Genomic DNA, 15,127 nt, shown 5'->3' with positions numbered 1-15,127 from the left:
TGTGTCGCAATTTTTTTCTCGAACTTTGCACGTTGTCTATTTTCGATGCTATAGGTCCCTCATTAATTTGCTCGTCAAAAGGATAATCGTGCAACAGGTCACTGATTTAAAAATTACATAAAATACTTTTGCTCCTAGTTTGATGTCGACACATGCGACATCAAACTAATATTGTGTATAAAAATCTAAAATGAATAAACATGTCAGCAAATACAGGCTTTCTTTTATTTACGATTTTATTATACTTACGAGTAATTAATCTTTCAGTTATAAAACTCCAGTATAAAACTTTGATTAACACCTTTATTGGATTTAGAAATAGGATCAATAAATCTTTTATTTCTTCGAAAAAATATTATTCTTATTGCTTGAATACGAGGAGTGCACAGATTTCGCAAAGAGCGTTACATCTGCTTCAGGTGTCCTCGTTATGTGAACGGCAAAATGTTACATGGTCGAGTTCTCGATGTCACTAGATGCGACACTCTAACCGCTTGATCATACGAGTATAATATAAGGCTTGTTATCCAGATAATAAATCATTAAGTGTTAATACTATGCAATACATATTGTCGATGCAAAATTTTTATGCAATCTGCTTCTTGCGTGATAAATTAATATTAATAAATAAGACGTATCTATCTTATTGCACAATTATTTCTAAATAATAAAATAAGAAGTCTGCATAAAACACACTACGTAATTGTTCATTTATATGCATTATTATGGCAATATATATTAAATTATAAACTAATAAATAAAAATAAAGTTTAAAGATTTTTTTAAATATTTGTTTAAAATAAAATAAAACTAGTTTTACGAGATGTAAATTAATTTGATTGTCGCTCTTTCCTAATTACCTCGCACACCATAATTAATTAAAATTTGACTAAATTGTTCTTAAATAAACACATTTTATCTACACATTTAATTTTTATAAGTACATATTTATAAACATCTATTTTATAAAATAACATACGCTTTTAATCATTAAAAGCGTACATTTGACTTATAACGCCAATTTTCGAGTCATTTATAAAATTAAAAGGAAGAAGTAACAGAAGTAACACAGTGCAATAATAATGGATAAAACATGAGGCAAAAATATGGCGTTATAAGTTATAATTATCTAATGACAGCGAAGAAATCTCCGCAAACGTTACACAATCTTATCTTATCTAAATCTCAAATCTAAGATGTTCTCTGATCAACGGAACTTTTGAACAGCCTTCATAAGCTGTGATCAATATCTGTCGATCTAGAAAACGTATGAGCAAAACTTGCGGGACGTTTCCCAATAAGAAACGGCGATCATTGAGCAATTATTTCGTAGTAGTGCGAATACGAAACAAAAACGCAACCCTTTACTTGGGGTTATCCGATGGTAAACCCTTTATGGCAAACGTGCCGCGGAAGAAAGGCTTGAAAATTTCCAGTAATGTTTGCGTTCGTTGCGCTGAATTCTAAAACAAATGTGAGCAATCATTAGGAACTGCGATATGAAGATTAGTAGTTTTTGTTTCTATCGAAACTGGAGAAATCGCCTGTAGTTAATGTATATGTAACAAAGTAAGTGAAGGGCGATTCAAACACGTTAATCGATTAGGTAGTACTAGAAAAATGTTGCATTATAGACAGAATGAAACATATAATTAGGCTTACGCGCGCGAGCGGAAGGCAGTCATTAACACTATCTCCCGTACTAATATACATTGCTTTTAATGAAGGTGCATTGTACTTACTAGAATTACGCTGTTGAGAACCTTGCTGACATTAGTTATTAAACCGAAGCCAGTGCCGAATGCGCTTGACGGTATATCCAAAGACACCTTATTTCTGTCAAATATTACCGTATCCTCCGTGGTAGTACTAATATACCTCTTCTGCACACAAATACATACAATCAGATTTTTCGCCATTGTTTTATTGAATATTTTATCATTTATTAGAATAGCAATGAGATAGAATGTCACGTGGGAAAATGTGGTAGAAATAAAAACATGTATAAATTGTGTTTGTGTTGAATTAATTATACATCTCTTATGATTTGTGATTTTTATGAATTTCAATGAATATAAAGAAAAAGAACTCTTGAATGTGAATTACTAATGTTTATAATTTTATAAGTGGTTTCATCATATTTATAATTTTATTCCATATTTATTCGTAAATGCAAGAGTGAAATAAATTTTTTATAATTACACATACACATACACACACACACATATATATATATATATATATATATATATAATTTGTGCATTTAAGTTAAAAAACTTATAAAATTTATTCATTTATATTTAAAAACTATGCTTTTTTCTTTACAGAAAGAAATTTGATGAAAGAAAGAATATTTGTGTAAGCAATATCTTAAAGAGAAATAAAATAAATGCAAAGTATTTTAAATTTTAGTGTTATAAGATTAATCATCGATCAATAATAAAAAAAAATTATAAAGAGATAGTAGAATAAATATATGTATAAATAAATTCTTAAGATATATAGGGATATGTGGGAAAGGATATATTAGAAAATTTCACCATGTTCTGCAACTAGCCGCATGTGATAGACAAAATATAATTGTATGTTTATTTGACATCAACATTATCACACCATCATCACCATCTTTAATTTTGTTCTTTACGCGTCATGGAGCATTAGGATGCATTATTTACATCGCTTACACACAGCAAAATGGTCTACGAGTTTGTGTTCGCGTCCCTACAAGCTACTCTTAAATTATTTACAGCTTTCGCGGTGGCAAATTGACTACGCCGCTACAGCTCTTCTATAATTTATCTCAGATATAGCGCAGTTTCCACACCGGATTTGGCCGGAAGAGCGTCGATTCCTCAGGAGAACATTTCCTGGAGAATTTTTGTTTTTCTCTCTTTCCTTACTTTTTTTTTTTCGTTTTGAATTCTTTTAAGTACGGACTTTTTTTGGAGAGAGGAAGGCTTCTAGTGAGAGAAAGAAGGTTCTGCCAATTATCGGCCCAGCTAGAAACAGAAATTCACAATCCGCGTTACATGAAACGTCTACATATTTCCACGATCTTAAAATCCGTCCTATTTTTTTTTCTCGCGGTTTAACGTTCGTTCGTTGTCTGTCGTCGTTTTTTTCCCCCAAAGTAGATCTCTTCTTTCAAGTGCTGCTGTGCTCGCTCCGGTCCAGGCGTTAAAGTCCGCAATCAAACGTCCCTTTTCCGCATCCCATCGGCATCCCGTTTTATCCCGCCCGCCTTTAAGCCGCCTAATACGCCGCTTGTGGTGGCGTATAATCGTACTGTTTGTGTACAATACTTGTTTTAATGGCATGTATAATGGTGTTGGAAGGCCTTGTTCTCGTGAAGGCACCTTCCGAGGTTAAAGGGGAGATAGGTCTCGGCAACATCGATTAGCCGGAGGTGTAGCCGGGGGTTTAATGAAGCGTGTCGACTGGACTGGCGAAGCAGGTTCTTTATTGTATTCAATTACCCGTTTATATATAACAGTAGCATTTCAAGGCACGGAGAAAGGTATCGGTGCAGGTACGTACGATGACAAAACATAGAAATAGCATGCTTTGATATTTAGTGTTGTTACAAGAAAATTGGTCCGCCAGGATTAGTAGCGTTGTTAAATGTATCACATGTTTTTCTAATAGGATGGAAAATTAATAAGTAATGCGTATTAGAAAATAGGTAACAGCAATAACCCGCATGCAAATAAATAAATAGATATACCCAAGGAAAAAAAGACTGATAAGAATAGCGAAGAATGTATTCATGATATGGTATTAAATTATTATTGAACTATGGAAGCGAATATTTTAAAGAAGCATTTACCAAGAACTCATTTCTTTATCATCCAGTGCTGTAATTTACTGTTATCGTCTTGCAAATAGCGATAGCCTTACAAGTGACGTCGTACAAACAGTCACTTTCGTCCGTTTGTTAAGTACAGGAACTATTCACCGTATCTAGAGAAACCGTCACACGTATTCGTATTTTCGAGACAGTAAACCAGCGCTTTCTTACGAAGACGCACAAGATCCAACAGAGACAGCTTGCGTTTATGTATCAGACATAGAACAGGCGACATCAAAGGGACTTTAAAGTGTAAAAAAAAAATGAGAAAGAAATTGACAGAAGTTTACACAGAAATAAAGGTAAAAATAAAACTTATTGCGATCCTACCCCTCCTAGATTGGCGAAAGCTCCGAGATTGATCCCGGCGCCCGCACCGCCGCCGTTGCTGCCGCCGTTACTGCCCGTGCCACCATTGCTGCCGCCGCTAAGACCGCCGCTCAAACCGCCGCTCAAACTGCCTAAACCGCCGCTACTTTGGCTCAGGCTTGACAAAGAGCCGATTTTCTGAGTCAAAAGATTGCCGATAATGGCCGACCCGGAGCCTCCGTTAGCTCCATCTGTGTGTCCTGTATTTTTTAAGTAAATAATAAGAAATCATATAAAATAAATAAAATAAACACTTCATCTTAAAGAGATATGCACATATATATCTCAATAATAAAACTAATTGTGCAAAATGTTATATCTTATAAATATTTATTTCTATCAGAGATCTGATTCTTGTATTTTTTGATTAAATTTGGAATTTTTTAAAATCCGTACAAAAGATTCTTGTTTATAAAACTTGATGGAAAAAATTAAAAGAATTGAAAATTTTTTCTCGATATCACGTACCTGCGCCACCCGCACCCCCGGAAAGACCGCCAGAAAGTGAGCTGAGCGGTGCAAGTTTTCCGACCAAAGCCTTCGAGATGCCGGCCGTGGCACCCGACAAGAATGTCGTCGCGCTGTTTATGATGGGTCCAATGCTACCAGTCGCAGCTTGAATCTTCTGAGACACTAAGTGGTTAAGGAACTCTGACGTAGCCGAATGTTTCGGGTCGATTCCGAAAACAGCATTTTTCGCTTTGTTGGATTCGTCGAGAACTGCGATCGCTTTCGTTTTCGAGTCTATGAAGGAGTCCACTTTCTATAAAGATATAAGTTTACGATCAAAAACTGACTATTGATTTGTCATTTATATCTACATTATAGATAAAGAATTTTTAAGTAGGAATATAATACAATAAAGGAAAAAAAAGAAAAATTTTCAACTCGATTAAATTTCTTCAGCTCAAGTATTTTATATATTTAAAGTTAAATGTACAAATATTACGAAAAAAATTTAATCAAGAAAAATTTAGTCCAGTTAACAACTTTTTTCTTAACGTAATAAAAACGAATGTTTTAAATTTAAAAGAGATTTGTTATATTTCAAGCGCATTCTTAATTACATGTGTTATTATTAATTACCTCCTTCACAAATTTTGTGGCGTTATATATTATATATATGTAACAACAGAGATTGTACAAAAAAATTAGTTAATTATTCTTACGTCAAACACAAAGTTAATGATGCCGTTCGAGACTCCAAGCCCAATGCCAATCTTTCTCTTGTCTCTGTCCCCTCTTTCGTCATCGGCCGCCGCATCATCAGATGCTTCGACGACGAGAACCTATATTCAGATCGTAAAATTAGCCTCCTTAAGTGCAACAATAAAATAAGATTAAAGCTAAAGTTTATAAGTAAAAGAGAAAAGAGATCTCGATGATGAAATATGTTGTAACATGGAGATATTCTTTGTCCGGATTTTATTAAAATCTTATTGCGCTTTTTACTAGCCGAATATTACGTATTTCATTACGTCAATACTATCAACGAAACCTGTTCCACAAACGTTCGCGCGAAATATCTACGGAATGTTTGGCGAAAAATAGAAAATAACACATCGCGCTCTACGCTATACTTATGTTCTTTTCTAAAGTTGTAATTTTGTACATGCAACCCCGATTACGCAATGCTGTTTTCGTTTTGAGAGAACGAGGTCGCGTTATGGATCGGATATTGCCGAGTGAGAATCGCACGGCGGTTACATTAACACGGCGATCATGAGCAGCGATAATGATGCGACGTGTTGCCCGTTGACCGGCGCGTGTTCATCAACGTTTCACGGAAATTTCGTTACAGTGCATCCGTCTCTAGCGCGTTCGAACCCGTAGGTAGCGCCGACTACTTTCACTCTTGACTCGTTCTCCGAGATTGGGTCTCTCTCTCTCTCTCTCTTTTTCGTATGTATCCCTTGTTCTCTGTCTCTCTTTTCTCTCATTATGATATTATATCTTTACCGTGCCATTTACAGCGCGTTTAACTAACGTAATACGTTGAGCTACCGGGGTATCTTTCTTTACTTCCTTTACTCTTTTCCCCTTCTTACAACGACGAATAAACTCCCCTTCCTCCCGTGACAATCTTGTTTAATTATAATCAGTTAAGAAATTAAATATCAATTTACAAATATAAAATTTCTTTTTCAAAATCGCATGCGGTCTTTTACCACAAAAAGAAGGAAAAGAAAGCCACGTTCTGTGTGAAGAGTATACTTTCCCCTGGATTAATATCCACATGATAAATATTTATATAAGCTATGGAATTTGGTGCTGACCCAGATACTTCTCTCATATCGATTGCACATTTCCTAATCAGTTAACGCGGAATTATCCAATCGATAATTTTTGCGACGTTTGCTTTCACTGTCCGTTACCAAACGTTATAAATCTGTCTTTTTGTTTTTTTTCCCCGCCGGCAGTAGGTTTTGAGGCGCTCGTTCTAGGTCGAGTGAAGGTATGGCATTTAGTGCGATGCGTTGCGCTTAGGAGGGAAAGGAAGGACGTAACGCGTCGCGTAACGTAGATCAACGTAGTCAAATTCTTGTTCGGTTTATTTCGGAAAGAAACACGTTCCTCGGTAAGCCACGTATCTATAAATCCGACTTATGCTTTTCTCAATTTTCTCAAGTACGCCTAAGGACACGCGGTACGATGGCACTCGTAAAACTCTCGACATAAGAGATCGACAATAGCTTTCCGCAAGTACTTCAGCATTCAAATCGCTTCATTAAAAACGAGGCGCGTGATCGCGGCTCTCCTTCCATTTTGTTCTCTTACTTTCTAAATAAGATTTGAATTAATTCTGTCTTTCCGATAACTTTCTTGATACGTACACGACTAGAAGTTATAGAACATTTAATATCTTATTATATAATATTTGGTTGTATCGGCTTCTCGAAAGGGGAAATATGAGGAACTTACTTCGTTTAGCGGACTGAGGTCGTCTTCCTTGGTTTCTCTCTTGGCGATAGGACTGCAATTGACAATGGCGATAGCCAAAAACAGTCCACAGAACGCGCACGACACTTGCATTGTGTCTCCTTCGTTTGGTCCACGTGTTCCAATTTAGTCTGCATGAATAAAAAGTTGTCTGACAAGGCAGCAAGATTCCCGGCAGTAATAAAATCGAAAGTAATTCTTGAAAAGTCGAGTGAAAGGGCGCTCGAATGAGCTTCGAGGCAAAAACAATTTTTAAAGACTTATTTAGATTGATACGATTTTGTAAACAACAGTGACAACAATAGTGATAATAATTAGTCAATAATTGGTAATAAGTGATAATAATTCCGTGCAATCAGTGAACCAAGGAAAATTAGGTGCAGGCAAATAATGTTATGTAAATGCATTATACAAATTGAATTTTCTTCGATAAATATCTTCTTGAAGAGCTTAGTCAAAGCATAATATCGTTAAAGAAGACTTGCAATAACAAAGAAAAAAAATTGTTAACAGTAAAGATCAATTTTTGAGAAATGTGAGGAATATAGAGGATTTATTAAAAGACGTTTGATATTAAGCTGTCAATAATAAGTTGTTATAAATATGAAATAATTGGCTAAATAATATGTTATAAAGATTCAGAAAACAAAGATTCACATTCTGAACTCACTTTTATTAATAACAGTGGGTTGAGAGTATGAGCCAAAGTGATTATCTTGTTAATAAAATAAGCAGCTTTCAATTCGACTGTCAAATTACAAGGGTAAAACGATCGGTGGAATAATACACTATAATTTATAAAACAAGTAAGAAGCCCGTAAAATAATCGCATAAATATGTAACAAGAGAGGAGATTTCGAAAAAAAGTATAGAAGAAAAAAAATAATGCCACTCAACACGTGTCTCAATTTATGTCAATTTGTTTAAACCGAACGGAATCTTTCTCCGAATAAAATAGGTAAATCAACGAGTTCTCAGTGAGCGTGTCAGTCACGTGGCAGTCAAAGCAGAACATACATATGTGAAGGGATTTGCGTGGACTTACGAATGCCGGCGCGGCGAGCGCGTACGAGCGAGCGAATGCGTGAGTTGTGTACCTGGCGAAGTGCGAGGCTCGTTTGAGGACCACGGTGAAGGAGGTCCCGATGTCTTACGGAGCCGAAGGGGAAACGAAGGCGAGCATGTGTGCCCCTTCGAGAATCGAGAATTGTGCACCGCGAGCCTCGCCTCCCGCAGGTGGGGCGCCCTCCAATTCACTCCATTCGCGAAATCCGCTCAGTAGCTCGACATCATCCTAAGCGCCCGCCAATAGGACCTTCCTCTTTCACTTTTGTCTTCCTCTCTTGGCTAATAACTTCACAGCTTGCAAAGTATTGAAAATTACACAGTTGTAAGCTCGGAAATTATCAGTTCGACACTTTTTTTATTGTTAAATAATAAAGGCTCAAATTTAAACTAATTTCTTTAGTTAAATAATATTATATATATATATATATATATATACTAAAATTTTTACTTTAACATAAATAAAACCTGTAGTTAAGAAAACAACTAGATCTAACAACCCATTTTTGTGATTAAATTGCTTAGTTTGAAGGCAAGCAGTGCACATATTAATGTTACATTTAGTAAATAATAAACTCAATTGTCAAATAAAATTTAATACGTTTCCTCAAGTTGAAATATTTAACATCATTGTTTTAGTTAAATTAACAATGTATTGAGTCATAACAGTAGCGACATAAGAATGATTAAAAAATAACTAAAATGATAACAATTTGATGTAATAAATTTAACAATCTGACGTAACCATTGTTCAAAGACTTGAGGTGTTGTCAGTTGCAAAGAGCTATCCCACTTTGAGCCGTATTTCTTTTGTTATGTATGCTAATAGTGAATAATAATTTAGTGGCCGATTCCAGTCACGCTTCGCGCGTAAGCAACAATAAAGCCTGAGAAATCAGAAATTACGATGTCATCAATTTCCCTGATTATCATTTCTTTCTCCTATGTAATAAAAGAAAAAATGTATAGAGCGTTAAGTAAATATGGGAATTACGTAACTTTTAGTATTGTTCTACCAACGTTCATACACAGCAGGTGCTATGTAAGCCAATAGAATGCGTAATATAATCAGTAATACATGGTTTAAGATAATAGCTTCGAAATATGCCGACTTTAAAATCACCTTTGGTATTCCCATTCAGTTGTGCGAATATCCACAAGGTTTTGCATGTAATATGCATATTAGTGCTATTATTGCGTGATTTTAAAGCTTTACGTTCAAACTTTCTCGTACTATTTTGAAATTATCCAATACAAAATTGGAGAACCTTAGTTTACGTAAGAAATAAGTTTCTCCAAATTGGACTATTTATCTTCGTTCTTTTGCGTGTTGCAAAAATAACGTATGCCACGCCGTCGTGCAAGAAACTGCAAAATAAGAGAGATGATGCATTACGATATTTACATCGCATTGTAATGTTTGATAATCTGCTAACAACAGTTGGGAAATTGGAACAGTCGCTGGAGGAAATCTCACCTAACATAGTTTAACATCAAATTAATTATTTTTATCTTTACAATCCATAATTATTATTATACACGCAATAGATTTCATTTGCAATTACTGTGTTCACTGGTTTGATCCTAAGAGTTAATCAAGATGAACTCTCCTTTCGCCTTGACCATAATCTAAAGGTAATGTTTTAATTTCAAATGTTTTTTGAAAAATATAATATAATTAATTAAAATTAATTATTAAATGCCCCTTGTGTTTCTTGTGGATATTTCCATTTTTTCATCGCGTGCAAAAGGAAAAAAAAACGTATTTAGGATGCGTTTATAAAAAAGTTATCATACTTTTTTGCTAATTTTTGTTTGCCATTTTTGTTTTACATGTAATGGATCATAAAGATAGAATGACAAAAAAGTGTTAACATCAGCGCGTTCTGAATAAGGGCCATAAACTCGTTCGTATATTGTATACGTGTAATTCGCAATAATGATTTTTAAGCTAACTGACGCTTACTCCTTCTAAGGAATAAAAACTATTAAATTAGACTCAATAAATTTTACAATTATGTATTTAACAATTGCGTTGCTTCCGACACTTTAAACTCGATTATAGATATAAGAACTGATAATATAATATCTTTGTTATTTTCTGAGCGTAATATAACGATTGATTAATAGGATAAATTCAAAATAAATTTAAGATAATTCGAAATTTTATACATGTAATTATCAAAAAAAGGCTTAAGAATGTTTATCACGGAAAGATACGTCATTAGAATGCACTTAGGATTGTGTTTATAACGCCATAAATTAAAATAGCTATCCACTATTCTACACACACAGGCTTTGTATCAATAATCACTATTCTTTTAAGACAATTGCTGGATGAATTTTTTTCATACAATGCATTTGTATGTGTTACGTTGTGATGAAATCAGATTTTTAAAAATCGACGAAAACACTATAATTTATTAGAAAAGAATGGCGTGAGAATGTAAACACGGGAATGTAATGATGCTATCTAGCTTCAAAATAAAGACTTTTCATTAATAATTTATCAGATTAAATGATAACATTTTTACAAAATTTTTTATATCGAGTGAGAGGTGGCAATTGTAGCCTCATGGGTGTAATAACTTTATTAATAATCAATATTTTAAATTAAAAACTTAATTTTTATATTTGTTAATGTATGGTTTAATTTTAGATTTAAAGTTAAAATATTAATTACTTGCAATAATAATTATAAAAATAACAGTATTATAATAGGTAAAAAACATAGATAATAATGTATCTTTTCTTTTAAAATAAAATTTAAATAATTAGTTTTAGTTAAAAAAACATCGTGTTTTATTATAAAATTATACAGTTTTACTGTGTCAACAAATTAAAAAGAAAATATATGCAAATGTATGTACCTCTACAAAACGTTTTTGCTATAGACTGCAGTATTGAAATTTATAATACATGTAGTGTAAACTATAGATTAGCGATAAAACTACAATCAACTTAACAGATCTAATGCGGTTAATTATTTCAATATGAAAAAGAAACCATAGGCCTGTTGAGGCGTTTGTTACATTGATAAAATTTTATCCTATTACATTTGTAAATGTAGATAGTAAAAAAAGCCAAAAATAACAAAAAATCAAGTATCTATATTTGTATGACAATACGTTTAAATTTAGTTTCAAAATGTTCAAAAATAAAAATGCCTTGTAAGAAATATCGGTTACTGTGTTAGCACATAACAATAGACATAACTACTAAACAAATAATTCTATAAGTAATCACTAGAATTTGTCACTTGATAACATAGATAGTACGAATACTATAATATCAACAAGGGTTATAATATACTACCTCTTCTTCTAATTTTTTTATTATAATTATTTTTAATTAAAATTACTACAACGTTTCTATTAAAAATTTTTTAAATTAAAATATTGTCATACATAGATATCAGATGCAATGCATAATAATCTGAATAAAACATATTGAATCATTTTTTTGGAATATTTCCGGGTATTCAAGTGTACGAGGACTCAATTAATTTGAATGTAAATTATTTCGGATATGCCAAGGGACTTTATTGGTGTCTAAGTAGTAAGACAATTGTGTGGTCAGACTGTTCTGCCACGCTCGTGAAGTGGCGCCGCGCGGCGAACACGCGCCCAGACGGATATGGCATTTCAACCGCAATCGAAGAAACATCGAGTAGACTTTCCAATGAAAGAGAGAGTAACGCAGAGCAACTCAGTAACTTCTCCTGTGGGAGGAAAGTAAAAAGGGGAGCAGAAAATCCCACGCGCGCCACCGTAAAGTCCGGCTTATGTAAAAACGGTTGCGTGTGTGGACGACCTAAAAGTGGAGCGTAATTATTTCACACCGACGCCTTTCCGGAAGTGCGACCGACGGAATATAATGTCACCGCATGCAATTCCACCTTTCCTAAAATTTTATTTTTAGAATTTCTCTCGTAATTCACTGCGATAGATTTTTTATAGAAAAAAAGACTCGAATGAGGACGATCGTTGAGAGATAGAAGAAGAAATATAATAACACAATATCCTTGTGTGAGCAATTTTTTTTCTCTACGCGTAATTAATATCTATCTTCGTGTTTGTGAGATGCAGGATACGATAACGTTGACTCGATACATGTTAAACATTGCATCGAATATTCTAGTAGCGTCGCATACGAATGAGAAAAGAATATAACTTGCGCCACGTAACGTAAACGCGCGCATCCAGCAATAATGTACATATTTCAGAGGCCATGCTAATATGTTGTAACTGTTTATCTATCAACCGCGTACGGTTTATTGACACGCTGCAACTTTGTGATTGTCCTCTCTGCGTTTCGATATGCAGAAGAGTGCACGGCAAAAATTTTAAGCTGTTCCAAGAATAGCTGCCGTTCAAAGTTGCATTACAAAAAAATTGAAGTCCAATGCATATGGACGTTGACTTGTCACTCAAAAAACTCACTTGTGCCACATGTACACTTTCTGCTTATTAGTATGTGCATCGAAGGGTGCGAATAAAACTGGATTGCAGTGTAAATTAAAAGGCCCTCATTAAAAGGCTAACTTACTTACGTCTCACTTGTCACGTTCTGTCAGTGATTTTTTCTAATTAACAATAAAATATTCCGCATGATAAGTGCGCGTACAGAGGACGCGGCTGAATTTCATGTTTGATTAACTCGACTCGCGCAATCTGATTTTTCTTGCCGAACCGAGCAATTTATTCGCGCGATAGCCGCGCGCAGATTTCTAATTTTCACTCATCCTACAAATCAGTAAGAACGACTTACGTCTGCCCCCAATCGGTTGATGAGAATTGAAATATATAAACGAAGCGCAAAATAAAACGCATCGCGTGAAATTAAATTTAAATGAACGTCACAAAGTTGGCATTAAGCAAATTTCGTAAATAATCGTCCGCTGCAAAGAGTTAAAAGCGTTTCGGATGCACATTTATTATTCAACATTGTGCCGCTGTGTTGTATAATTAACTTTACAGATTACTTCCCTCTCGATAATTGTTTATTAATTCGTCTCGACTCACTTCTCTACCTCGCAATTCTGTTTCTACCTTCGTCCCACGGCGTGCTCCGCTTCCTCTTCTCGCAAAGCGGGCAATTCTCTTGGCTCTTCGTCGGCCTTCGAAAAAACCGCAAGGTAGCACTCGACGAAACTGTCGCAAGCCGGCAGGTGTCTCACCGGTGTGACGCGCGATCGCTTCGGGCGATCAATCACTCGCGCAACCGCGACCTTTGCCGCGAACGTCCTCTCGATCATCGATCGCGAGATGATGCGCGCGAAGAAGGCGGGTTAGGTCGGCCGTTGTGGGAGAAAACTCCCGAAACGAGTTTCGAAGTGAGAGAAAGACGCGCTGCTGCTCGCGACGCGGCCGATCGATCGGGACTTTGATCGCGCGGCTGCGACTATCCGGCGGAACGAAGGCGAGCGAGGAGCGGCCACGCGCTTCGGCCGTTCGCGAAGAAAGTTGGCAACGGGGAAATTGGTCGTACGAAACGAACGCGTCACCGCGCCGCGGCGGCGACACGAACGCGACGATGACGAGGTGGGCGAGGAAATTTATGGCACACGCCGCGTGCTATAGGCCCGTGCGTCACGTCGCACCGTCACTGGATCGATTGGCCCATTGACCGGAAGTCATCCGCGATTATTCGAGATTTCCGTGGCAAGTAAGCTCGTACCTTTCAACGGTGACGTACAAACGTTTCTTGGAAGCTGGAAGTGACGCGGCACTTCGGGAATACCGAAGGAAAGTACTTCGCGGGACGTCTCGCTCGGGTGAAATGCGGAGAGAGAAAGAGAGAGAGAGAGAGAGAAGAAAGTAGAATCATGTTATGTAAAAAAGTTATGCTTCTAAAGAGCGCACCTATTATCCTATTCTACGAAGTGCTAATAAGATGATATAACGAGCAAATTATAATAAGCAGATTGCCAACCACGCAACACTGTCGCATTATGCAATTTTTGTTTTAATAAATTGTGTCACATACATCATTTTCAGGAAGCATTGTTTTTCTTCTTAAAATTCTCCTTCTTCATGTATTATGCCAAGAAAAGAAGAGTTGCTAGTTAAATTTATCACTTCGATTGAATGTCTTTGATTAAAGCATTTTTACATATTTCTATTTGTGCGATTTGAATATATAGGATACTTAAACATCAATTTAAGTATCAATACCTGATGATTTATTTAGTGCATAAAATACCTCGGTGAAAGACGCGCCGTTACGATATGTTAAATATCGCGGGATATTCGCATTTAAAATCCACGATAATTTATTTCTTCGGTTTTACGTAATGGCGGCGGCACGTGTTCGGGTCGTCCGTGCGTGCGTGCGTGCGTGCGTTTGTTCACCCGGTGACGCGACGGCCGTTGTTCAATCCCGGTCGTGCAACCCAAATAAATATCGTTCTTTACTTTCTCCGCGACTGGCTGTGCCTACGAAACTTCCTCTACGCGGCTGCCGTCGCCAGCCGTATCGGGCATGCACTGAGAAATTTATTATAATGGACATGTGACGTGTCCTCGTGAGCAGTTAACGGCAGTAAAAGTCGATCGCATCTATCTCGCGAGTGCATATCTGCTTTCTTTCTTCCGTCACTTTCTCAATAAAGAAACTCGATCGACTACTTATCTTTGGCGTTTAATGACACAATAATGCTAAAATAATGCGCATAAAGTTTTGACGTAATAATAACGTAGATCTCTATTTTCACTAAATAATACGGATACGCTGCACAGAGAGAGAGAGAGAGAGAGAGAGAGAGAGAGAGAGAGAGAGAGAGAAGAGAGAGAGAGAGAGAGAGAGAGAGAGAGAGAGCCTGTGTCGCGTGTGTTTTGCTCCGGAAGTTCATTTCATAACAATGTTTGAACAAGTGCGCATTAAGCGAGGTGAGAGCGCATGACG

The 15,127-nt window shown here is 36.0% G+C and overlaps 1 protein-coding gene across 4 annotated transcripts; it reads right to left on the bottom strand.

The window, feature by feature from the left end:
• Positions 1-218: 218 nt before the first annotated feature.
• LOC105837345 (PE-PGRS family protein PE_PGRS26) lies at positions 219-14,013 on the bottom strand. Of its 4 annotated transcripts, none has more exons than XM_012682081.3 (8): positions 13,254-14,013; positions 8,254-8,518; positions 7,139-7,287; positions 5,386-5,505; positions 4,685-4,979; positions 4,178-4,416; positions 1,743-1,883; positions 219-1,463 (listed from the first exon to the last, which is right to left on the bottom strand). In XM_012682081.3, exons 3-8 carry the CDS (start codon positions 7,247-7,249, stop codon positions 1,365-1,367), a joined length of 1,005 nt encoding a protein of 334 aa, XP_012537535.1. In that variant the 5' UTR covers positions 7,250-7,287; positions 8,254-8,518; positions 13,254-14,013; the 3' UTR covers positions 219-1,364. The 4 variants fall into 4 exon arrangements, with proteins under 4 accessions (XP_012537535.1, XP_012537494.1, XP_012537508.1 ...); XM_012682040.3 differs by having other exon boundaries at positions 8,202-8,518; positions 13,254-14,012; XM_012682054.3 differs by having other exon boundaries at positions 8,202-8,518; positions 13,273-14,012.
• Positions 14,014-15,127: the final 1,114 nt, after the last annotated feature.

The sequence above is a fragment of the Monomorium pharaonis genome, chromosome 10, assembly GCF_013373865.1.
Source record: "Monomorium pharaonis isolate MP-MQ-018 chromosome 10, ASM1337386v2, whole genome shotgun sequence".
Taxonomy (NCBI): Eukaryota; Metazoa; Arthropoda; class Insecta; order Hymenoptera; family Formicidae; genus Monomorium; species Monomorium pharaonis.
The sequence above is the reverse complement of the archived record's forward strand: the minus strand, read 5'-3'. Positions and strand labels throughout refer to the sequence as shown.

What these genes read in the sequence shown, in the direction of transcription:
- LOC105837345 (XM_012682081.3), bottom strand. Translation starts at nt 7,249, where the DNA reads ATGCAAGTGTCGTGCGCGTTCTGTGGACTGTTTTTGGCTATCGCCATT. An exon ending in ACCTCAGTCCGCTAAACGAA is followed by an intron (nt 5,506 to 7,138) that starts GTAAGTTCCTCA and finishes ATCTGAATATAG; the next exon opens with GTTCTCGTCGTCGAAGCATC. An exon ending in CTTTCGCCAATCTAGGAGGG is followed by an intron (nt 1,884 to 4,177) that starts GTAGGATCGCAA and finishes ATTTGTGTGCAG; the next exon opens with AAGAGGTATATTAGTACTAC.